The following is a 25,588-nucleotide window of genomic DNA, read 5'->3' as shown; positions in this document are numbered from 1 at the left end:
TTCTCGCATTAAATGTTTTCTGTTTCTCAGTCTCTAAACGGAGCGCGATGAAGAAGGTTGGCCTGCGCTTCGGTTGATCTTTGTATGTATGCGTGTCACACATTCACATACATGGGTGTATGTGTGCGTGCGATTTCGTTTCGAAGCCAGCGCACAAAATTTTGATTTTTCTTACTTTTAAGGCTTGCTACCCTAACAAAATTCGGGTATTCGTTATTTGATGAAATGACGAAAGAAATTATATTATTTTTTGTATTATATTTTTTTATTATTTCAGCATACATTTTTAATTTATTTAGGAATAAGATTAAGTGTTAGTAGTAAAATGTTTTCTGTATATATATTTTTACGAATCATTAAAAATCAATATACTGAGAAAGTGTCAGAGTATATTTCGGTCGGAGTCACTTAAAGCGCCGTTTGCTTTTAAGTTTTTGTTGTTCTGCAAGAGGCTTGTGCATGCCTACTCTAACGATGGAATGATTTTTAGGGGAGGGTGAAGACACGAAAACAGCTGATGGACTTGTTTACCTTTTTTGTTTACAATTTTTCAGGCACTTGTTATTATTTTGGGTTATTGTGAGATTTAATTAAATTATTGTCGTTAATTTAATAATTTCCTTATATATATTTCCTTATATATAATAACTTTAAAAAGTAATTTAATTCTTCACCCGTCTTCACCCTCCCCTAAAAATCATTCCATCGTTAGAGTAGGCATGCACAAGCCTCTTGCAGAACAACAAAAACTTAAAAGCAAACGGCGCTTTAAGTGACTCCGACCGAAATATACTCTGACACTTTCTCAGTATATTGATTTTTAATGATTCGTAAAAATATATATACAGAAAACATTTTACTACTAACACTTAATCTTATTCCTAAATAAATTAAAAATGTATGCTGAAATAATAAAAAAATATAATACAAAAAATAATATAATTTCTTTCGTCATTTCATCAAATAACGAATACCCGAATTTTGTTAGGGTAGCAAGCCTTAAAAGTAAGAAAAATCAAAATTTTGTGCGCTGGCTTCGAAACGAAATCGCACGCACACATACACCCATGTATGTGAATGTGTGACACGCATACATACAAAGATCAACCGAAGCGCAGGCCAACCTTCTTCATCGCGCTCCGTTTAGAGACTGAGAAACAGAAAACATTTATTGCGAGAATGAGCGTAAGATGAACGAACGATGAGCGTAAGAGAGCGTAAGAAATCCGCTCTGGGGCCTGTCGCAAGAAATTTTCGCGTCCATTTTCGTTGTATGAAATGGGTTGTCTATATGCTGTATGGTTAGTGATACCACACACCGCCCACTATCCGCCCAGGACTCACTTACTCATGTGACTGAACATAAAAATTCTGTATTCCACTTGGCTGCCATTTGTGGCAACTGGAGGAAAAAAAAAGTAGCAGACACGCTGAACAGAAAGGGAGGGGGTGCGAAAAGAAATATCACTTACAGACATAAAAATGCAAATTAGAAGAGAGATATGCTGCAGTCCAGCCGGGAGACGGAGGATGACATCTGCGGACCACAGAAATCGAAAGAAAAGCCAAGGAGAAACTTTAACACGAGGCCGGACCAGAGCCAAATCAAGAATGAATTATTGGCTCAGCCGACTGCAGGCTATGTTTCTGGCCCAAGCAGATTATTAGCCATAGCTGCGGGCCAAAGCGAGATGGAATAAACTTTTGGGAATTGCTTGGCCTGTTTTTTTGCGATTTCTGGCCAACATTATTAACACGTGCGCCCCATGATTTATGCCAGAAAGAGCCAAATATTTGAATAATTACTAAATTTCCCGAATCGATGAACAGTGAAAGTTAAAGAAGATTAATGATTAAATTCTCATCTTAAATTAAACTGAAATTTAATTTTCAATCTGTCACTTTTCACATCAAATTTGATTTTTTTCATCGCAAGAAAATGAATATTTTTTTTCAATAACAAACTGTTTTCATTTTTCTTCCGTCAATCAAAAAGTGTCGAAAACATTTCAATAAGCCGCATTCCTGGCACCTGTTGCTGCAAAGGTGAGACTGAGTGGCCATGTCAGCAGTTTAACGGTTCACTGAGCACACACGTAACACCAGAGGGGGTCGGCCACACTACCACAGACGGGGACAGAGACAGATGGAGGAAGATCAGGCCAAAAGGCCGTCTCAAGTGTCAAATGTGCTGAACTAGAAAAGTTCCAATAAAGACGAAAACGGAAAGGGAATGGCATCGAAATTGAATTTGCCTGAGGTGGCTTTTTTTACATCTTTCTTTTTCTTACATACATACAGGATATGTATGCTTCCTTGGATGGAAATGTTCAAAGGGCAAAGCTGTTAAATTTTAAGATTCTGCCTACTGGCAATTTGCATGCCTGTGGTTGAAGTGCTTATCATTATAATCAACACCAAAGCGACAAAAATCGTTAAAAAGAAAGGTGTGCTTAACAAGCCGAAGAGAAAAATACACTTCTAGAATTTAATATAAAATTTATAAGAATTAAAGAAACACTTACAAACAGCTTACATCAAACTTTAACTTTTTACTTTACCCGTTATTAAAATGAAGTAAACACTTCCCTTAACACACTGCCAAAACTTTATAACCAAACACTCAATTCCAACCACATCAGCATGCCGATACAACCAAAAAACTTGACATTACTGGCTCACGTGCTCGAGTAAGGGAGTTTCATTGTTATGAATATTGTTGATGGGACAAGCTCATTTTACGTTTATTAACTTGATAACCACAAGGACAGAAAACCGGTTTGTGAGGCAGTGATGAGGCCCAATCCGAGTGTATATCATTCCCTTTGATACCCAAAATATATTTAGTTTATTTTTAGACTTGTAGCGTAAAGTAGATAAGAGTAGAGCACTGGTAGTCGCAGCCGTGACCCCCATGATATCCCATGACTCCCCCCAGTCTCTCCATTTCGGCCCGCATGGATTGCATTAATTGGTTAACCATTTTTCTGCCTTTCACTTCATTTCCTGTATTTGCCTGCCACTTGTCGATTTTTTATATTTCCTCGTACTCTTTCCCTGATTAGACTAATCACTCATGCCCCTGATAAGCTTTATGGTGGGATAAGTAGAAACTTTCATCAATTATTGATGCCTGATAAGGTGGTGTATCTATTTTAATGATACTTAGACTGTGTAATATTTATATAGTTACTAAATTAAGGGATATGTGATATCTCCAAGCCTTAAAAAATGGTTTATCCTTTTTTTCCATTTGATCCTCTTTAGCCTAACCATTTACACTTAAAATTCAAATCCCCTGACTACTGCATTTCCGGCCCCCAAGACATGAAATATTTACCAACATATATGAACCCATATTCCGACGCCCCCCAACTGACATCCCATTCATCAGAAAGGAGATCCCGGCTGCCTCCGCTAACCCTTTGGTCCTTTGTCACGCCTGTTTCGTCCTCCTTCGAAATCGTATAAAACTTTCACGGCATTTTCTATTTGTTTTCATTTCCCCCTTTCATTTTTGTCTTTTATTTTTCATTTTGTTTTGTTTGCTGCGGCTTTTGGCCAAATTCCGACGCTTCAACGCCCCACCAATAGGGTTGTTGGGTAAAAAAAAGAACTTCCAGAGCGAGAAAACAATAAAATTGGAAAAGGCTTTTCTCGCCAAGAAAACTCATTTGCATAGAATTTTGCTTGACTAAACCAAAATACAATTTGCCCAACCAAAATCCTTGTATGATTTTCCTTTTAAAGCTAACTCTGGTTTCTCGCTTATTTATTCCTTTTTATTTTATGCGGCTTTTAAACATTTTTGATGGGCCACATAAAACTATTTATGAAATGCCGACGACCAACTTTTTATGCTCCACATATGCGATTTTTGCGCCTTTTTTTGGCTGCACTTCGGTCTGACCATCTCTTATGTTTTATGGCCAGGACTTTGTTTTTATGGGACTTCCGTTACCCCACGGCTGCCTCGCAAATGCACAACTTGAATAGCAGCCTCGTAAATGCTAAAAACAAAAAAGCAAGCATGTGATGGAATGGAATGAAGTGGAATGCTTTCAGCGGCATTCCAAATAAATCAATAGAGAAGCTGATAAATCACAGTTCCGCTCATTGATTAGCTAACGATGCGCCTATAATTTTATTACATGTGTGAGAAAAAATGTGTTGGACGGAAAATTGATTTAGCTTTGGCTTTAGGATTTCCAAGCAAAAAAATTAAAATTCCTCAAGAGCTTCATTCTCTTAAATTGTACCATTTAGAGGAAAATGATTTCAAATCATATTAAAAAGCTTTTCACTGTCTGCTAGGCACTGCTTGTTTGCTCCCTTAATTTTATATTCTTAATGAATCAAGTCAATTTTAGCAACTTACCAAAATCTGTCAGTACTTGGAGTCCCAAATTTGTTTTTTTACTTTTCTCCGCCCACTGAGTTCCTTTAATATTTAATGTGGCACGTTTCTTAAATTTTGTTGTTTTTTGTGTCTTTGTTGGTGGCGTCTCGTGGGTGGCGTTGCCACGAACATACACATTTATATTTTATATGGTCTGGTGTTATTATTTTTTCTTTATTTACGACATTTAATTTTATATTTATGTACTTTGATTTTCATTACGCGATGCGGATTTGCAGCCCGCTTAACCTGCTCAAAAGGAAAAAGGACACAAAGTGGAGGCATGAGCCAGGAATTCATATTAAGGGCCTCGCGTTTCCCATATAATTTGGTTTTATTTGATTTGATTTCATTTTTGTGCCTCGTGTTTTTATTTCCGTTTGGTTTTAGCGGGATTTGAACGTCTGGCGGGGCGGCGGGAAGGACCACAATTTTGGGGACAGGATGCCACGGCGTGACGACCAAATTGGCGGCGGGATAAATGAATCTCAGCTCGTCATCCAAAGTGATTCAGTTTTCGCTGCCAGAATTCAAAAATTCTCAGAGCTCTTCAATTAAATTGCCTGAAAAATTGATGTGCTCAGCATATTTTAAGGGCACTCTTGGCTCGCCCTAAGTTCGTCCGGCAGGAGAGTCCCTGCTCGAGGCTTAATGCATACAAAATTTGAACAAAATATTAGCAAGACCTTCCGTAATGAAGAGCTAAATACCCTTTAAGGTGTTAAAAAAAGTTAAATATAAATACATTCCTAATAAAATGTTTAACCACTTTGTAAAAAAAGTTCTAACACTAAAGTCCTTAAAAATTTCAAATTACCCTTTCTGAAAAAAAAAGAATTTCTCTACGCGAAGCCTTTCGAGTTGTTTTCATTAAAATGTTGGTTATTTCCTTGAAAGCTGCTGCTCCTTTCACGCTACTGTTTCCACAGCTTCTGCCTAGCGATGCTCGCTTGAATTAATTACGCAATTTAAATGGTTTTGCTGGCAAATCGCATTATAAAGTGGTTTTTGATGTTGCCCTTTGGAGGCTTTTACTGGAGCAGGTGCAGCAGAGACAAACTTTTGTGAACGTTTAAGTTGGTCCACAGGGCGTATACTTAATGCCTCAGCCATGCGTTCGAGCAGCACATTTGTTATAATTATGTAAAATATTCAAGGCATTTAAATTGGCAATTTATTAAAGCCTTATTTTTGGGTAACACAATTATAATTGCTTTAATAAATTTTCTTGATTATTTTGTATTATATAAAATTTGCTTTAAATATTTTGCTTTAAATAAATTCTTTCGTTATTGTTTAGTTATAATTAGTTTTTAAGAAATTAAATGTTTATTTTTATTTTTTTATTTTACTTTTATTAACACAGAATAGTATATCATATATTTATCTTATAGTTTTCGTTAGAAAAACTTATAGTGTTTAAAATTCAAAAAAATTTAAATCGATAGTATATTTTTTTTTCTAATTTTTTTGTTTATTTAATATTCTAGATTTTGTATCTTTGAGTTTAGTTACTATTTTACTTATTTTACTTAAAAACTCTTTTTTATATTTTTATTTTCTTTTAAAAAAAGCTTCAATTTTTTTTTAAAACCGATCACCAATTTGAATTTCAGAAGACACCCGCGAGGACAACCGACTGTCGCAAACTACGAATAGTGAATGACAAGTCTGGCACTTGTCGGGACTATTGCCAGGACGTAGTAGTTGCGACTAGTTGCCACTCGCTGGTGAGTTATTAAAAAACCAACAACTGTCACCGAGGACCGGCGACAACGGAACGCACTTTTGAAATTCGCCGAGGACGCGTCGCCCGAAGGATGTGAGTTCGGAGGTCGGAGCCAAACGAAACCGCACGCAACGTGCAACAGCCGCCAACTGATGGGCTTCATCTGCCACTGCCAAGTGCGCACCCACACAACTGCCATTCACACTCACACACATCCACCCGCATTCACACAGACACTGCCTGTTTGTTGATAACAGTTTTCGAAATTCGAATTCGCGTCGTCAGCTGCTGAGGGCTTCTGTTTTTGCTGCCTTTCCTGCTACTGTGAGGTCTTTTTGTATACAAACACGACCAGAGCATCCTCCGGGCGCACCACCCATAACAGCCGCCCGCAAACAAGCTGGCACCACCCACCGCGTAACCACGTTCACCATGTTGCATGTTCAGCGCACTCCCAACGCATGCGCCGCCCAGTAGGCAACACTTTTTGTTAAAGGTATTTTTTCGAAAACATGAGGGAGTGCTGGTTTCCATTTGAGGAATACGAGATATTTGATTAAAAGTAAATAAAAAATTGTATCATTTTTATAAATTAAAGGAAATATTATTTATTTTAGTTTTATAATATTCACAGAGCTTTTTTCGTTTTCCTCGGCTTTTTATTCCCCTTAAATATTAGTTTGTTACATTTTAAACAAAAAAGTTGAAATACAGATTTTAAGTTAGATCTTATTTCCGGCAGAAGCAACATGGCGTATGTGTAATATGAGTAAAGTCAGCTCCTTCGAAAAGTTCATTTTAGACTTAATAAGGTACCTTTTTTTACATAGTATCCTTTAGTCGGTTGAGTACTTTATTCTCTGTTTTCAACAGTCGTTGCTTATGCCGCATTAACGCAATCAACGCAACCTCGTCGCTCTGTGGAAGCTTCTTTCGTTGTTATCTTTATTGTCCTGCAATATTTCGACAGCGGTGCTTAGGAATGGGGAAAAGCCAGAGGGAATGGCAAGGGTGGGTTAGTATGGGGTGCCATGACATAAATTAGTCACATTTGACTTGGACGTCCCTTAACCTTAAGTCGGTTAAGTTAAATTTCCTCCCAATGCCGCCGCCTTTGGCTTAGGCTTCTTGTGTGTCAATGTCTTCTGAGCAGGCTGACTGAAGTTCACGTGCCCGGCCATGGTCACTAATGAATTATAGCCAAGTTTTTAATTAAGCTCTTTATGGCGTGGCAAAAGCCCTTGTCCTCGATTACTTTATTTTCGTATTTTTGGATTCATATTGTTTTTTTGGTAATAGTTTCAGATAGGTCTAAATTATGGTATAGTTTGTAACAGTTTATTGAGTTCTTTTAAATGTTGCTGACGAAGAAATATTTATTTTATTTTTATAAATCCTCTCTTCTAAAAACTCTATTAAAATAGCTCGATTAAATCCGAAAAAACCCAATTGCAATTGTTGTCCTTGACCCTACAAATTGCGACAAAACATTTAGGGAATATTTGCAACTGAGTGTTATCCTTTTTATGGTCGAGGATAACCACCAAAACAGTTAAAAACAACTGGCGGCTTCCTGCGACAATCGTCCCTGCAGGAAATTACAAAAATAACTAAAATCGCACTTAAAATGGGGTGAGAGAGAAAAGGATATAAATGAGCAAATGTGGACTAACATGATTTACAGTTAGAAACCTCATTCTAGGATGCGTCAGAAACAGAAATGTTGTTGTTGTTTCATTGTGTCTGTTATCAATGGATGTGAATCAAGGACACAAAGCGAGCACTGCTTCAAAGACATTCTGAGCAGACAACCGGTAAACATGGCTGGGACGAAAATATGGGAGGGAGGGCATTAATAATAATGTAAATGCCTTTGACCTTGTGAACTGCCCGGAATGTCAATTGATGCAGCGCTTCGCCTTTAATGAGAACTTTCATCTGTTCACTAAATCTCGAAAGTGTCATATTGTATTTGGAAACGAATTTCTACAATTTCTACATTTCTACATTTCTACAAGAACTACTAAAAATGAATGAAAGTCATGATATTGGAATATTTGTGGTCACTAAGTCACCCAGTTGACCCAGTTCTCTAGCTGCTCCCCTTTACCCATTATTCCTATTGGTAAATGATGGCCTGTTCTTCACACTTTTCAATTAATAAACATAAAAACGAAAACGCCAACTGCAATAGAGTGAGTGATGGAAGAAAATAGGAGAAATTGCGTGCACATCTTCCAGTTTTAATTGAGGCTAAGTGAGCGGACATTAAATTGTTTATAGAGCAAGGTTACGAGAAACTTTATCGGAGAAAGTGCTCAAATTTGTGTGAAATATGAACTTTTATGCGAAAACTAAATAGAATTGAAGGTGAACTATGACGGTGGTCAGTTGTTATAAAAAAAAATACAAAAAAAAAAAAAGAAATAGATCAAGGTGAAAATAGGTTTTCGATATAGTTATGAATGAAGTTTCATGCGAACATAAAATAGGATGTTATTTGAATTACTCCAAATCTAACGTTAATGATTTCTTAAATAATTTACACATATAAATTCATTTATTTTTAGATAAAGATATAACCCAATATTTAAAAATATAAATAAATCATTTTGATATTTCTCTTTCTAATTGACAAAATACAGATTGAAGCTACGCGCGGTTTAGTTTTTTATTGGATCTGGCAGTGCCACATGGTATTTTATTTGATACTGAATTTATCGAAATGTGGTATTTTTTCTATCCCTTCATAAAATGGTCATACGCCCTGTTGGTACGGTGTTGTTAGAGCCTTTAGCGCCGAAATTAAATTATAAACCCGTTTTTATTTAGGCCTAACTCGATGGCCTTTGTTTTTTTGTAAAAATGATCAATTAATTTTCGTTCCATAGTTAACAATTGCTACAAATTTAGCCATTGAACAAAAAACTCCCAAAAGTATGCTTTAAAAAGGCGGCCTTCTTATATCTTAGAAGAAACACCGGTCTGGACAGCTGCCACCTGAGAAAACGGTCATACGTTTTGCCTGCTAGCCCTCTTCTCTCTCATCACTCTCTTCGGCTTTCTTTTCTCCTCTCTGCGCAAACTCCCACCCAGCAGCAGCGGCAGATATAAGAACAACAACAACCATCCGCCCGGGTGCCCACCAATTTTCCTTTTTGTTTTCGAATTCTTCTTCAGTTGCCTGTTTTGTTTCGTGTGGCCAACATCAGCGACTGGTGTAGCTATAAGGTGAATTTCCGATTTCCCGTCCGATCTGTGCGCGTGCCAATTTTGAAATACCCACACCAGCACCCACGCGAATATAAACAAAATGTGTTATCAGCATTATTATTTTTCATTGCATTCGGATTTTGCAATTGGCGCCAAGATGACGCTTATAATTATATAGAAACATATTTCAGGCTAGCACTACCTGCTGGCTGGAAAGTGATAAATACGAAACATAAACAAATGATGGTGATAAGGGGCCGCTGCTATCAATGCGCCGGCCGCTAACGTGCAAAAAAAAAAAAAATAGGAATTATAAAATACGAATTCCTGGCTCTCTCTTCCTCTTGCTCGCTCGCTCACCTAGGGGCAATGCGACGATTGCAGCAAAAACAAATTATCAAGCTAAACTTGTTGAGCGGGTTGCAAAAATAAAAAATAAAAACACAAAATCCAAGAAACTATACCAACAATGGTGAAAAATTTTAATGCTCAGAACGACGTCGCGGCACCAGCACTGCCACTGACCTTTATTTGACTTTCCGCCGCTCTCTGGCAATGAAAAAAAAAATATCTCTGCCTGCCCCACACACACACACCGGCAGTGGCGTACACAGGATTTTTTGTAAAAGGGAGAATTTCGGGAATATGAAGGATAGAAACTATATTTCAGAAAATGTTTAAAAATATTTAAATTAACTTATCACGTGAAAACTAACTGAGTTCAAAACAAGCTTCTATAATTAAATGTTAATAATATTCAATTATAACTACGCCGCTGCCTACCCGGCCGATATTTAAGGTCTCTCAGCTGAAGTTGTTTTTGTTGTGGGTAGAGTTTTGTTGCAGCATGTGCGTGTGCGAGCGAGAGATACCCAGAGGGGCCTTAATTTTTACCTCCCTCATGGTTCCTCAGAATCAATTGAGTTAAATATTATAAGTGTAAGAAATTGTCAGTTCAACTGTCTAGAAAATAAAAGATCTGAATGCCCAAATGTCAAGTGATGAAAATTGTTGTATCTCTTTTATTTTTTTTTTCACCTACCTGACGGTTAATTGCATCTCACCAAAGTGCCATAGTGATGTTTTCAAACAAAACTGGCTAGAAAGAGAGACAAAAATGCATTCTAACAGTGTAGGACGACCTCTGAAAGTTGCCAGTTCTATAATCCACATAAAAAAGGCGTTAAGATAATATTTATTATATCAATTACGATTAGATTGTTTAGGGGGTTGGGCTGGTAAATAACCTTCAGGAAAGTGCAAATCTTACCAGAGTTATAGGTTGCAGTTTGAGGGGTCTTTCTCAGTCTTTGATTTGAGAAAATTATATGTACATCTCTGATTATACTCTTCTCACCCATTTAATGACGTTGTCAGTACGCTTGTTTGTATACTTGCCAGGGAAATTGGCAAAATCATCTTTGTCCGATGATGCTAAACCATTTCCGAGGTCCCAAAATAGACCCTGAAATTTGGTTTATGGACAGCCATCTATACTATGGGTTCTATAGGAAGAGAATATGAAAGGTATATACTATAAGACAGCCGTGTACATAAATGCATGTCCAACGAATGAAAGTCAGGGACAGAGGCGATGTCGCATAGCACCTTATCAGGGCCATAAACTGCACCGATGCAACTGCATTCGATCGCCGTTGATAGTGAATCGATCGCACCTCGGTGCGTGGTGATGCAACTAATGCCGGCGTGTGATGACAATGACCAGCCCAACACCAATAACATCAAGAGCATTCAAAGCACTGAGAAAAATACATGATTTGAAAATATAAGAAAAATAATAAATTAGTTCCTGTAAAATCTTCTATAAAAGTTCAGATTCTTTTTAATATTTCATTTTTATTATCTTATATTGGAGTACTATTTTCCTCAGTGCATAACTGTAAGGCGATAAGAAGCCGTGGCTTGTAATATGGGTCAAGCCGGTAGCTAAATTTAGTTGACACTATCAGTCCGAAACGAAAGCCTCGCCGGAGAGGTTCAGCTATAGATCAGCGGCGCCTAGATCATAGCTTGTTATAGAGCTAAACATATCAAGATGATGCGCAGACAACAGTCCTATCGCTTTGAGGATCAGGAGTCCACCTCCTATGCCCTTCGGGTGGGAAATTCAACCAAAAACTACCAGAAACTCAACACAAAACTCTGAAAAACCAACTAACAACTAATTTTTTTCTTATTTTGCAGATGAATCGTCGCTTTTCAAGAGTAGAGTCCGGGGCGGACCTGAAGGATTACTTCGATCGGGGGGACATCGCCTCCCGGGAGAACCGATGGAACTTCGAGGTGGCCTGGGAGGTGGCCAACAAGGTGGGTGGCATTTACACGGTGATCCGATCCAAGGCCTATGTGTCCACCGAGGAGATGGGTGAGCAGCTCTGCATGATGGGGCCCTACAAGGAGCACTGCGCCCGAACAGAAATGGAGGAGATGGAGTTCCCCAGGGGCAATCCCCTGCTGGATGCTGTCAATACTATGCGATCGCGCGGTTATAAAATCCACACTGGCCGCTGGCTGGTCGACGGAAATCCACAGCTGATCCTCTTTGATATTGGATCCGCCGCCTGGAAGCTGGATCAGTTTAAGAACGAGATGTGGGAGAAGTGCAACATTGGAATCCCCCACCTGGATATTGAGACCAATGATGCCATCATTCTGGGCTTCATGATTGCCGAGTTTCTGGAGGAGTTCCGCAACTTTGCCGTCTCCTACTCGCAGAACAATGGCCTAAGTGCTCCCCGAATTGTGGCACACTTCCACGAGTGGCAGGCCGGCGTGGGCTTGATTGTGCTGCGCACTCGCCAGGTTGAGATAGCCACCGTGTTCACCACTCATGCCACACTGCTGGGTCGTTATTTGTGTGCCGGAAACACTGATTTCTACAACAATCTGGACAAGTTCGCCGTGGACGAGGAGGCTGGCAAGCGCCAGATCTACCATCGCTACTGCTTGGAGCGGGGGGCCACCCACTTGTCTCACGTGTTCACCACCGTCTCGGAGATTACGGGCTACGAGGCGGAGCATCTGCTCAAGCGCAAGCCGGATATCATCACACCGAACGGCCTGAACGTCAAGAAGTTCTCGGCCATCCACGAGTTCCAGAATCTGCACGCCGTGGCCAAAGAGAAGATCAACGAGTTCGTGCGAGGACACTTCTACGGGTAAGTCTATCACATGTACTATAATGTACTATTGTATACATATTCCCAATCGTATGCGGAAGTTTGTTAAACATTTTAATGTAGAGATTCACCCTTGAATTAAGGTTAAACAACAAAACAGAATCTGACTTTCAATAATCTTAACGAAAGATTATATGATTATGAAGCAATGTCAACATGATGTTTGGAAACATCGAAATGATTTTAACCTGTTCTTAATTAAGCCAGAGACTTAACCAAATTCTGTTCACCGCAGGCACATGGACTTCGACCTGGACAAGACACTGTACTTCTTCATCGCCGGTCGGTATGAGTTCGGCAACAAGGGCGCCGACATCTTCATCGAGTCCCTGGCCCGTTTGAACGCCATGCTGAAGCACGAGAAACCCGACACCACTGTGGTGGCCTTCCTGATCTTCCCCACCAAGACCAACAACTTCAACGTGGACTCGCTGAAGGGTCATGCGGTCATCAAGCAGCTCCGCGACACCATCAACAACGTGCAGCAGGCGGTGGGCAAGCGCATGTTTGACACGTGCCTCAAGGGCCACATCCCCAACGCTGACGACCTGTTGCAGAAGGACGATCTGGTCAAGATCAAGCGTTGTATGTTCGCCATGCAGCGCGACTCCATGCCGCCAGTAACCACTCACAATGTGGCCGATGACTGGAATGACCCGGTGCTGTCCTCCATACGCCGCTGCCACTTGTTCAACTCAGTTCACGACCGTGTGAAGATGGTCTTCCACCCGGAGTTCCTCACATCCACAAACCCGTTGTTCGGCATCGACTACGAGGAGTTTGTCCGTGGCTGTCATCTGGGAGTCTTCCCCTCATACTACGAACCCTGGGGCTACACTCCCGCAGAGTGCACGGTGATGGGTATTCCCAGTGTGACCACCAATCTGTCCGGATTCGGCTGCTTCATGCAGGAGCACATCAGCGACCCCAAGTCCTATGGCATCTACATCGTCGATCGGCGCTACATCGGCCTGGAGAACAGTGTCCAGCAGCTGTCCAGCTTCATGATGGAGTTCTCGCGCCTGAATCGCCGCCAGCGCATCATCCAGCGCAACCGCACGGAGCGACTGAGCGACCTGCTCGACTGGCGCACCCTGGGCATTGTAAGTACTATGAAGCACTCAGTTATTGGTCAAATATTTAAAATAACGATGATATTTGCCCTTTCAGTACTACAGGCAGGCCAGGGTTAAGGCCTTGCAGGCCGTTTATCCGGACTACGTGGATGAGCTGACTCTTTACGGATCGCGTAACAATCTGATCTTCTCGCGGCCGCACAGTGAACCCCCCAGCCCCACCTCATCGCGTAAGTGGAACGGAGAACACAGTGATTCCGAAGATTAGAATGCCTTGAATGTTTGAATTAAAGATGAACTCAAGTACAAGAATCTCTTCCATTCCTCAAAACTAACTTTGTACCGATAATATAATAAAACAAGTTCCTCTTTTGTAATATATATGCTTTTAAATGAATGTCTAAAAGTAAGCAATACTTAATTTTCCAATTAATTATAATGTAAGTCTAACACGATTAGATGCAAATTTTGATAAGAATCTGAATGCAACTGATGGAATACTTTTAGTCAAGACAAATATTCAAGGCATTGATAAGACATTACTAAATATGTACTATGTAACTAATACTAACTATTTTCATCCACCAGGTCACACTACGCCAGCGCCTTCGGTGCACGGATCTGATGATGAGGATTCTGTGGACGAGGAAACCGAACTCAAGGAATTAGGCATTAAATAAACCTCTTAGCCACACGGAGGGCCTTTAAACTTGTAGCGAACAAAACCAACTAAACCTTAATAACGCGCAATATTACCACAATAAGTTCAAGTAGTGTTGTTCCACCGTTTGTTCAACGAGAGGGTACCAGAGCGGAGAGGCCTACAAAACTATCTACCTGCAATTGAAATGCCAGATCAAATTTTGTTCACATCCAATCAAATTATTATATATGTATGCCCCCATTACAAGAATGAGGAGGACGAGAGATTTTATTAAACGTTGTTTAGTCTATAAGGAGAACAGGGTAGCCCCGCCCTGTTGCCCTGCTCCACACCCTGCCTGTCAAATAAATCGTTATTTAAAGTACACTTACACCAGTTGGTCAAGAGTTAAATGCACCTTGGAGATGATAAGCTATCAGCCAAGAAGGAATTGTTATTTTTCTTTTCAGGTTTCTGTAATTATGGCACTAAGGAAATGTTTATTTTTGACACCCTTGGCATACTGTTCGATATAAAACTATATTTTGGCTTTTAAGGCGCTCTTAAATTTTTATAGCCATTTTAATGAACGGCATTGTCATTACTTTTATCGTGCTACCCTATTTTATAATGATTAGTCGAAGATAACTGCCTGAGAAGCTCAATTTGCACAGTTTTTATAGAGACATTTTTAAGATCTAATGGATATTATCTCTAGAAACTATAACCCCCTTTTGATATCTCAGAAGAATGCATCTTTCCTCTGAAGAGAAGAGTGCATTCTCAGAATAAAAATTGCTTTTAATAAAATAGTTTTTAAAAAGGTTTTATTTTGAAAATAATAGCAGAGACAGTAGTTGCAGCTTTTTTTTTGTTAAATAACCTAAAGTTAAAGAAGATAATAGTTTAAACTTAATCAGATCAGGACACAAAAACCAAAAGTTGAACTGAAAATATTTAAATCCAAGGAAGTCCACGTTGTTTCTGGAAGAGATTACGCGTTCTTCCGATTACGTTTGCTGTAGGCGGATCTTACAAAAACCCGGTTATTGTGCCGCCTTCTCCTGCGCTGGGTCTCCACTCCGTACTCTGGATCATCTACATCGTCAATGAATCCTGGTGGTTGCTCTTGGTGAGATGGTGCTCCTTGTTTGCCATTTTCCTTCAGGCATTTCTCTACGTCATCATCTTCGCATAGTATGTAGTCTCCCGATCCTTCCACATTCTTGTCACCAATCTCGTTTCCAATAGTATTTCCTGTATTGCTTAAGTCATTATTCGGGTTATTGTTCGGGGGGAAGCCTCCATAAGAAGGGAAAGGCATAAACGGGTTGAATCCATACGGGTTGTACATATAGGGTGACCCGAAACCCTGGAAACAGCCTCCACACTGAGGTGGTAAGCCACTTTGCAGGATGTACCCGTACGGGAGGTTGAGACACTCCTGACAAACGGATCGTTTGGGTCTTTGGTTGGGCATCATTCCCGTTCCTTCACCTTGGTTTTGGCCGCAGGAGAAATAGGGCCAGGAGTTGCCAAAGTAGCGACAGGGTTCTGAGGGGAGGGATGTCTTTGCGTGCACTCTCCTCCGCCGGGGGACGTACTCAATGGTTTCGCGGCAGTTCAGAGGATCCTCGGCATCGCATTGGACCACTCTTTTGGCCAACATGACGCGGGCCTGACACCTTTCGCCGCAAACCCTTTGCCGGCTCTTTTCCCTGCAGTCATCCCCAGCATTCTTGTCGCATTTTCGGTCCATCAGCACCACATAGCAGCAGGATCCCAGGTCGCTGTAGCCCAGACCGAATCGTCCGCCCACCTGGGAAACATTCTGCTGCACCTGGACGTTTACTTCGTTTCGCTGCTGGATTTCGTGCTTGATGATGTTCCGAATCTCGTTGGTAAGTTTGATGATGTTTGTGGTGTTTACCGGCACTTGGGGCTCGGCTCTCAGGTCCGTATCGTTGACACCCTGGACCATCACTGGCTTGGAGAACAGCTCCGGGCACACAGGGCATTCGCTCTCGCACTTGCTATCTTCGGCACATACGTCCAAGCACTTGTCCCTGTTCTCCTGGCACTCCTCGTAGTCTCTGAGCGTGGGCTGATCGTAGTTCTGGAGCTGGGTCTGCACCACAATTGGCTTATTTACTTCATCCGGGGTGGGCGTGGCAGAAGCACCGAAAACCAGGAGCAGCAGGAGGCCACCCAAGACATGCAACTGCAGATAAGAAATGGCATAAATAGTCACGTATTTATTATTGTTTATATTGACAGTTTTCTGTTTCAAGGTTTCTGATTCAGCCGGATTAGATTTGAAACAAGTGATTCAGAGGTTTTATTTTAAAGAGGAAACTTTTTTAAAAAGACACCAACTTGTAGATTGCTGGCCTAACCACAATGGCATTTATTTTCGAGTTTTTTAATATTGAGGCCATCTGTCAATTATCAAATTTCATAACGAACTTTTGATAACAGAATCGCGAAATTTTCATCACCTTGGCATTTTTTGGTGGCACTATCGGTCACATTGTTGGCTTGCCTCTTAACAAAAAATTAATTAGCATTAAAAGCAAGCCAAATTTTGGGACTTTGGGCGATCCCGTCCGTTTATTACTCACCTTGGAATGCGCCATTATCGTATAGTTTTGGCGGATTTTGCGGTTGGCTCCGATTTTATGGTACGTCCGCAGGTGCGTGAAGTAAATTTTGAACTGCAATGAGTGGTGGATGAGTGGCACAGTCCCACAGAACCACAGCACCGCCCTTCGCCACCCACCCACACCTTCCGCCAACCTATTCCAGATAAGGCTAGATAACATTATCAAAGAATTGATTGCTGCCGAAGCTTTCACTCAATTACTATTTTATTCGCTCAAACCTTTGCGGATCCGAATGCAGCCCATGTCTTATCACAAATGCGAAAGTGATAATTGACAGTTTAATTATAGACGAAAGCCTTTCCTGGTACTTATTTTTTGCTAAAAATTATGGGTTTTTTTTAGTAGTTGAAAAATAGGGGATTCTTTCAAATACCATTTCAAGTGGTTTAATATCCGGTCGGAGAACGATACTTACACAAATATCTAGTTTGAGTTAAAAACAAAATCTTAAATACTTGGAATTCGTGGGAATGACGCACTATAATTTATCAGAAGAAGCACTTTAGACTCTGACGTCGAATAGTGGAAACTTTATTGAGTTAAAATATTTTTACAAAGAATTATTTTGACTTTTCTGGTGTTAGGCCCCATCCATCCTCGGTACGGCAGCCAATTTTGTCAGGATATTGGGCGCAGAACTGGGCCTGGTCGTAATAGACACAGTTGTGGCTGGGGCACTTGTAAGAGTAGCAGTAGGAGGAGCAGGTGGCAAAGTCCCCAGCAGCACAGCCGCTGCAATCGTGATAGTCTGCAGAGGAAACCAAATTAGAACTTCGAATATTAAGTACAAAAGATTCGTTCTTACTTTGAGGTTGTTGGCATGGAGCTCCGGGAAACTGACATCCCTGAGCCCCCCAGGTGGGAGGCATGGCCATTAGCTGAGCATTCGACATCTGCCAGGTGGTGACCACGGCCGGGACCAGAACCACTCGACTGGCACTGCAAAAGGATCCGCATTGCTGGTGGCTCCTGCTGTAGCACTTGTACCCGCCGCCGCTTGTATCATCTACCGGAGTGCTGCAGATCCTGGGCGTGACCACGTTGCAGCAGGGCCCTGCAGGAGGCTGCGGAGAAGGCGGTACTTCTACCACCACTTCCAGCTCCTCCTCGGAGGTCTGTCCTGGGATGGCGATAGATGCGTTGACCTTCAAGTTGTTTACGTTGTTGGTGACCAGTTTGGGGTGATCGTCGCCCTGCTGGTAGATGGTGCTGGTCAGGTGGATGGTTCCCAGCTCAGTGGGCTGTGGCTTGGAGCACCGGTTTTCCGTCCAGACATATCCTGCCGGGCATTGTGGCCGCACGCACTGACCGTCTTTGTAGACTCCATATCCTCCGCAGTAGATCAGGCGGCACTTGCCCCTGATGAGGATCGTTCCGTCCGGGCAACGGGTGATGGCCGGAGGAGCATAGGTAGGTGGTTCGGTTGGTGGCGTCGGTGGGGGGTAGGCGGGGGGCGTTGGCGAAGGGGTTTCCACCGGCGGAGGATTATTGGGCTGAGTGGGGTAGGGAGAAGTGGGTGGAGTGGGGTAGACGGGATTGGAGGGTGGAGTGGGGTAGACGGGATTGGAGGGTGGAGTGGGGTAGATGGGATTGGAGGGTGGAGTGGGGTACATGGGATTCGAGGGTGGAGTGGGGTAGACGGGAGTTGAGGGTGGAGTGGGGTAGACGGGATTGGAGGGTGGAGTGGGGTAGATGGGATTCGAGGGTGGAGTGGGATTAATCGGACAAGGAGTAGGAGGAGGAGAAGGATTGGGGTAGATGGGATTAGGGGTAGGATTCGTTGGATTTATGGGTGGTGCTACAGTTGGAGGGGTGGCATTTTGGCAGTTATTATTGCAGTTGTTATTTCCATTGCAATTGTTATTATTGTTGCAATTGTTGTTGCCACATGTATTAGGACAGTTAGAAGGACAATTATTAGGACAGGGCGAAGGATAAGAGGGCGGACAGTTGGAGGGACAATTAGAGAAGCAAGGAATAGCACCCGTACAAACCGTCTGGCAGTTGGTGATACACATTGGGTTGTAGGGTGGTACAAAGGGAGCTGGTTGAAGTGGCGGGGCTGCCGGGGAGACAATCGTTGGCTGCATAGGAGCATTCGGGCAAGGCGGTGGGGCTACCGGCGTAACCACTGTTGGCGGCAGAGGAGCATTCGGGCATGGCGGTGGGGTTACCGGCGCAACCACTATTGGGGGCAGAGGAGCATTAGGGCATGCGCCCGTAGTATTAATCGCAGGATTCGACGTGAAGCACTGCCCATTCGAATAGTATTGACCTGCGGGGTTGACCCCAATAACAAATGTTTCGAAAAAAAGAAAGTTTATGAAACTCACCCGGCGGGCAGGGACTTTGAATAGGATCGGCGATAACACTCGTCAGCTGGGCACAGATTACCGGGAACAGCAAAAGCGGCAACAACTGCCGGGGCGGCATCCAAGGCAGCACTTTTCGATTAGACATGCCGATCGAAACTGAGCCCGAGAGATCTGCGGAGCGTCCAGGAACAATCCATGCTGCGGCTGCGACGACCTTGGTGCTTATCGCGATCAGGTGCTGAAGGTTATCAGCAATTATGCTTTCCATTCAGAAGTATGAAGCTGGATCGCAGTGGCGAATAGTCTCTCCAGAGGTGCTGCCGGCCGAGCATCGCAAAGCGGAAACAATGCTGTTTCGATCATCAAAGTGGTCTCTCTTATCGTGGCTAATCATTCTAGCCATACACGGTGGTCAAGCTGAAATAGTGGTAAAGCCATCCATATCTTCCGTCTCTCAACCTTTGTCACTGGCCTTTGCAATTGTTTATTTATTTAGGTTCAGCTGTGTCCTACGGGCTATAAGTACATCGACGGCATGTGCTACTCGGAATCTTCATGTCCCTCGGGTAAGATCTCTAAAAATAGCAAAACCTTTTTCAAAAGAGCTTCTCTTATCAGTCAATAATTTATTTTAAAAACAAAACTCAGCGCTTATTAAATTTATAGCCACTACAACTTAGGTGAGTACTGAATGAAAAATATCAAGTATACGTAAAACGTAAAGAAAAGTGGGTCACGCGTGGAAGTAAGCAAGCCTGTTTAAAATAAAAAATAACGTATACGCAGGGTTGGCCATTGAAGACTGTAATGAAAAGGCGAAATATATTTTTATTTTTGTAGGCACTCTCTAATGAATTTTTTTTTATTTTTATCAATAAAATTCAATAAATTTGTTCATGTTTTTTTGTTTAATAGGCACCTATTTACACACCAATGGAAATTGTTATCCTCAATCTTCTCTTAAGTGCCTCGATGGTGAGTATTACAAATGGTTTTTTGTGAAAAGTTTTTACAAAATTTTATTTTATAGGTTATTTTTTAAATATTGATGGTCAGTGCTACAGGACGAATCCTCTTCCTTGCCCTTACCAGAACCCCACAACAACAACCACAACAGAGGCCACAACTACAACCACAACTGAGCCCACCACAACTACAACCACAACTGAACCCACCACAACTACAACCACAACTGAGCCCACCACAACTACAACCACAACACAGCCCACCACAACTACAACCACAACTAAGCCCACCACAACTACAACCACAACTGAGCCCACCACAACAACCACAACGGAACCAACCACCACAACCACTGAGCTTCCCATCTTGCCACCTGTTGATATAGTTCAATGCCCTCCGGGTTCAATATTATATGGAAGGGAGTGCCGGAAAATCGTTTGTTATGGGGGAGAATATTACCAGGGGCGATGCATTTCGCCCGTCTGTCCGGCAGGAACCGTCTGGCGCGGAGGACGCTGCCAGGAGCCAGGATATTTGACCACCATCCTAGAGATCGACAACGTTATTCACAATCAGCACGAGTACAATGTCGTCACCGAGAACATTAATCGGGTGGAGTATGTAACCCAACCACCTTTCCAGCCGGAGGAGGATAAAAGTTATGAAAACCCACCAGAAAATATTGTGGCATCCACAACCACAACGTCTAAGCCATGGGTGTATCCCACGTTTGTAACCACCACGGAGAAGTCGACCTCGGGAGAGGCTTTTCCCGGTAGAATTCCGCCGCCGGGATGTTGTTTGGTTATGAGTCCACGGGTCTGCATCGATTACACTCCCAACTGGGTCTGCTCCAGCCGCCCTCTGAAACTTTGTGACCCGAGAGTTTGCCAGACGCCTTGGGTATATCTGAAGCCGCCGAAAACAGTTCAGTCCACCAAGAATGGTCGAAAAATGGTCGTCATGCCGGCCAATCCGCCTCTGTTGGCATGCAGTACACCTGAGTGTAATGAAAGTGGTAAGTTTTAAATTATCTTATCTCTGTTTCTGTTTAAGTTTTTAATTATCTGTTTCTTGAGAGCAGTACCTTAAATAATTTGTAGATCTATTTTTCATAAATCTTCATTAAAACCTCAGATCAAAAAGTTTTTCAAATTTTTTGTTACCTTTTCTGAAGGACCCCTTCGAAAATGGGGCAAATGCCTCGAACGACAATATAGCCTCATACGAAACTATATCTTTGCCAATAGTCATCCGATTCTTAAGCGAAGTGCCTTAATCGATTGGTGGATCGATTTGCTACTAATCTGCATCAAAATCTAATAACAATTATTTTTTAGATTTTTTTCTCAAATTTTCTGGATTCAAAAATGGGGAAAATGCATGGAAAGCCAATATAGCCACTTGTGAATGCCATATCTTGGCCAATAGTCATCTGATTCTTAAGCGGAGTACCTTAATCGATTGGTGGATCGATTTGCTACTAATCTGCATCAAATTCTAAGAACAAATTATTTTTTAGATTTTTAGTCAAATGTTCTGAAGGGTCCCCTTCAAAAATGGGGAAAATGCATGCAAATGCATGCAAGCCCCTTGCGAATGCCATATCTTGGCCAATAGTCATCTGATTCTTAAGCGGAGTACCTTAATAGATTGGGGGGTCGATTTGCTACTAATCTGCATCAAAATCTAAGAACAAATTATTTTTGAGATTTTTTCTCAAATTTTCTGGAGGGTCCCCTTCAAAAATGGGGAAAATGCATGGAAAGCCAATATAGCCCCTTGCGAATGCCATATCTTGGCCAATAGTCATCTGATTCTTAAGCGGAGTACCTTAATGGATTGGTGGATCGATTTGCTACTAATCTGCATCAAAATCTAAGAACAAATTATTTTTGAGATTTTTTGTCAAATTTTGTGGAGGGTCCCCTTCAAAACTGGGGAAAATGCATGGAGGCCGTTGCAAAGGCCATATCTTTGCCAATAGTCATCCGATTCTTAAGCGAAGTACCTTAATCGATTGGTGGATCGATTTGCTACTAATCTGCATCAAAATCTAAGAACAAATTATTTTTGAGATTTTTTCTCAAATTTTCTGGAGCGTTCCCTTCAAAAATGGGGAAAATGCATGGAAAGCCAATATAGCCCCTTGCGAATGCCATATCTTGGCCAATAGTCATCTGATTCTTAAGCGGAGTACCTTAATGGATTGGTGGATCGATTTGCTACTAATCTGCATCAAAATCTAAGAACAAATTATTTTTGAGATTTTTGGTCAAATTTTCTGGAGGGTCCCCTTCAAAAATGGGGAAAATGCATGGAAAGCCAATATAGCCCCTTGCGAATGCCATATCTTGGCCAATAGTCATCTGATTCTTAAGCGGAGTACCTTAATGGATTGGTGGATCGATTTGCTACTAATCTGCATCAAAATCTAAGAACAAATTATTTTTTAGATTTTTGGTCAAATTTTCTGGAGGGTCCCCTTCAAAAATGGGGAAAATGCATGGAAAGCCAATATAGCCCCATGCGAGGGCCATATCTTTGCCAATACTCATCCGATTCTTAAGCGGAGTACCTTAATCGATTGGTGGATCGATTTGCTACTAATCTGCATCAAAATCTAAGAACAAATTATTTTTTAGATTTTTGGTCAAATTTTCTGGAGGGTCCCCTTCAAAAATGGGGAAAATGCATGGAAAGCCAATATAGCCCCTTGCGAATGCCATATCTTGGCCAATAGTCATCTGATTCTTAAGCGGAGTACCTTAATGGATTGGTGGATCGATTTGCTACTAATCTGCATCAAAATCTAAGAACAAATTATTTTTGAGATTTTTTGTCAAATTTTGTGGAGGGTCCCCTTCAAAACTGGGGAAAATGCATGGAGGCCGTTGCAAAGGCCATATCTTTGCCAATAGTCATCCGATTCTTAAGCGAAGTACCTTAATCGATTGGTGGATCGATTTGCTACTAATCTGCATCAAAATCTAAGAACAAATTATTTTTGAGATTTTTTCTCAAATTTTCTGGAGCGTTCCCTTCAAAAATGGGGAAAATGCATGGAAAGCCAATATAGCCCCTTGCGAATGCCATATCTTGGCCAATAGTCATCTGATTCTTAAGCGGAGTACCTTAATGGATTGGTGGATCGATTTGCTACTAATCTGCATCAAAATCTAAGAACAAATTATTTTTGAGATTTTTGGTCAAATTTTCTGGAGGGTCCCCTTCAAAAATGGGGAAAATGCATGGAAAGCCAATATAGCCCCTTGCGAATGCCATATCTTGGCCAATAGTCATCTGATTCTTAAGCGGAGTACCTTAATGGATTGGTGGATCGATTTGCTACTAATCTGCATCAAAATCTAAGAACAAATTATTTTTTAGATTTTTGGTCAAATTTTCTGGAGGGTCCCCTTCAAAAATGGGGAAAATGCATGGAAAGCCAATATAGCCCCATGCGAGGGCCATATCTTTGCCAATACTCATCCGATTCTTAAGCGGAGTACCTTAATCGATTGGTGGATCGATTTGCTACTAATCTGCATCAAAATCTAAGAACAAATTATTTTTTAGATTTTTGGTCAAATTTTCTAGAGGGTCCCCTTCAAAAATGGGGAAAATGCATGGAAAGCCAATATAGCCCCTTGCGAATGCCATATCTTGGCCAATAGTCATCTGATTCTTAAGCGGAGTACCTTAATGGATTGGTGGATCGATTTGCTACTAATCTGCATCAAAATCTAAGAACAAATTATTTTTGAGATTTTTTTTCAAATTTTCTGGAGGGTCCCCTTCAAAAATGGGGAAATGCATGGAAAGCCAATATCGCCCATGCGAATGCCATATCTTTGCCAATAGTCATCCGATTCTTAAGCGAAGTACCTTAATCGATTGGTGGATCGATTTGCTACTAATCTGCATCAAAATCTAAGAACAAATTATTTTTGAGATTTTTTGTCAAATTTTCTGGAGGGTCCCCTTCAAAAATGGGGAAAATGCATGGAAAGCCAATATAGCCCCTTGCGAATGCCATATCTTGGCCAATAGTCATCTGATTCTTAAGCGGAGTACCTTAATGGATTGGTGGATCGATTTGCTACTAATCTGCATCAAAATCTAAGAACAAATTATTTTTTAGATTTTTTTTCAAATTTTCTGGAGGGTCCCCTTCAAAAATGGGGAAAATGCATGGAAAGCCAATATAGCCCCTTGCGAATGCCATATCTTGGCCAATAGTCATCTGATTCTTAAGCGGAGTACCTTAATGGATTGGTGGATCGATTTGCTACTAATCTGCATCAAAATCTAAGAACAAATTATTTTTTAGATTTTTTTTCAAATTTTCTGGAGGGTCCCCTTCAAAAATGGGGAAATGCATGGAAAGCCAATATCGCCCATGCGAATGCCATATCTTTGCCAATAGTCATCCGATTCTTAAGCGAAGTACCTTAATCGATTGGTGGATCGATTTGCTACTAATCTGCATCAAAATCTAAGAACAAATTATTTTTGAAATTTTTTGTCTAATTTTATGGAGGGTCCCCTTCAAAAATGGGGAAAATGCATGGAAGGCCAATATAGCCCCTTGCGAATGCCATATCTTTGCCAATAGTCATCCGATTATTAAGTGGAATATCATCAAAAATTTTTTAATAGATTTTGCATCAAAATGCATCTAAATTTTTGTATAGAGATTTCGTTTAATTGTTTATGGGTCGTATACGTGATACGAATACGTAATTTAGATGTAAGAATACGCATTACTACGAGAAATGTATGAAATGTGAGAAGAAAAAACAATAATACAAACGTTTGTAATTAATAACAGCATTATTAATAAGCAAACGAATAAATTTGCATATTGATTTTTTTTTTTCGTTTAAATGAAAACAAAAACAAGTTAAATTTTACTGTGCATTTTTTACTCACTCACAGATGTTTTGGACTGCTCTGGTTGTAATGATAATTTACGCGAAAAGTGTTCACGAGGATGCTACAATTACTACTGTCCTAATGGCACTTGTGGATTTATGAATTCCGAAACCTACTGCAGCTACTATCCAGGTGGCTTTGGCTGCAATGAAGATGATGGATGCATCTGGGATTGGTGCAAAGAGAAGTGCTACTAAATTTAATAATTTTTTGAATAATAGCTAAATAAATAAAAAAATAAACCAAAATTTTTTATTTTCAAGCTTTATTTCAAATATGACGCGTAGTATTCGATTAATTTACTCTTGATGGCTATCGAATGTGTATTCTCGATAACCGATTGTTGCCAGAGAAAGAGAGAGAGAGACGCTTTTCGGTATTTTTGTGCTTTACAAAATGGCCTCTCTAAAACCGGAAATTCTATATAAGCAACCCGCAACGGTCGC

At 41.1% G+C, this 25,588-nt stretch overlaps 5 protein-coding genes across 8 annotated transcripts in view; 2 read left to right on the top strand and 3 right to left on the bottom strand.

Moving 5' to 3' along the window:
* Positions 1–6,355, bottom strand: part of Gyc88E (Guanylyl cyclase at 88E) — a 37,485-nt gene extending 31,130 nt beyond the window's left edge. The window contains exons 1-2 of one of the 3 annotated variants that reach the window (XM_017247516.3): positions 6,186–6,355; positions 4,379–4,648 (exon numbers count right to left, since the gene is read on the bottom strand). The gene's annotated coding sequence lies outside the window, so the exon portion shown is untranslated. Of the gene's footprint in view, positions 1–4,378; positions 4,900–6,185 lie in introns of those variants that run through there. The other 2 variants (XM_017247520.3, XM_017247517.3) reach the window with 2 other exon arrangements.
* A 2,877-nt stretch (positions 6,356–9,232) lies between these two features.
* Positions 9,233–14,651, top strand: Glys (glycogen [starch] synthase). Of its 2 annotated transcripts, none has more exons than XM_017248084.3 (5): positions 9,233–9,359; positions 11,547–12,520; positions 12,777–13,644; positions 13,712–13,847; positions 14,206–14,651. In XM_017248084.3, the coding sequence occupies exons 2-5, from the start codon at positions 11,547–11,549 to the stop codon at positions 14,295–14,297; spliced, it is 2,070 nt and encodes a 689-aa protein (XP_017103573.1). In that variant the 5' UTR covers positions 9,233–9,359; the 3' UTR covers positions 14,298–14,651. The 2 variants fall into 2 exon arrangements, with proteins under 2 accessions (XP_017103573.1, XP_017103572.1); XM_017248083.3 differs by lacking the exon at positions 9,233–9,359 and adding an exon at positions 11,301–11,460.
* A 419-nt stretch (positions 14,652–15,070) lies between these two features.
* Positions 15,071–16,966, bottom strand: LOC108129297 (uncharacterized). The gene is made up of 2 exons (XM_017247259.3): positions 16,882–16,966; positions 15,071–16,481 (listed from the first exon to the last, which is right to left on the bottom strand). Exons 1-2 carry the CDS (start codon positions 16,894–16,896, stop codon positions 15,255–15,257), a joined length of 1,242 nt encoding a protein of 413 aa, XP_017102748.2. The 5' UTR covers positions 16,897–16,966; the 3' UTR covers positions 15,071–15,254.
* Positions 16,967–17,407: 441 nt separating this feature from the next.
* LOC108129374 (uncharacterized) lies at positions 17,408–19,380 on the bottom strand. The gene is made up of 3 exons (XM_017247347.3): positions 19,257–19,380; positions 17,729–19,198; positions 17,408–17,671 (listed from the first exon to the last, which is right to left on the bottom strand). The coding sequence occupies exons 1-3, from the start codon at positions 19,354–19,356 to the stop codon at positions 17,484–17,486; spliced, it is 1,758 nt and encodes a 585-aa protein (XP_017102836.3). The 5' UTR covers positions 19,357–19,380; the 3' UTR covers positions 17,408–17,483.
* Positions 19,381–19,526: 146 nt separating this feature from the next.
* LOC108129408 (uncharacterized) lies at positions 19,527–25,346 on the top strand. The gene is made up of 5 exons (XM_070281505.1): positions 19,527–19,666; positions 19,735–19,804; positions 20,154–20,213; positions 20,269–21,222; positions 25,146–25,346. Exons 1-5 carry the CDS (start codon positions 19,586–19,588, stop codon positions 25,337–25,339), a joined length of 1,359 nt encoding a protein of 452 aa, XP_070137606.1. The 5' UTR covers positions 19,527–19,585; the 3' UTR covers positions 25,340–25,346.
* Positions 25,347–25,588: the final 242 nt, after the last annotated feature.

The sequence above is a fragment of the Drosophila bipectinata genome, chromosome 3R (genome assembly GCF_030179905.1).
Source record: "Drosophila bipectinata strain 14024-0381.07 chromosome 3R, DbipHiC1v2, whole genome shotgun sequence".
Lineage (NCBI taxonomy): Eukaryota > Metazoa > Arthropoda > Insecta > Diptera > Drosophilidae > Drosophila > Drosophila bipectinata.
The sequence above is the reverse complement of the archived record's forward strand: the minus strand, read 5'-3'. Positions and strand labels throughout refer to the sequence as shown.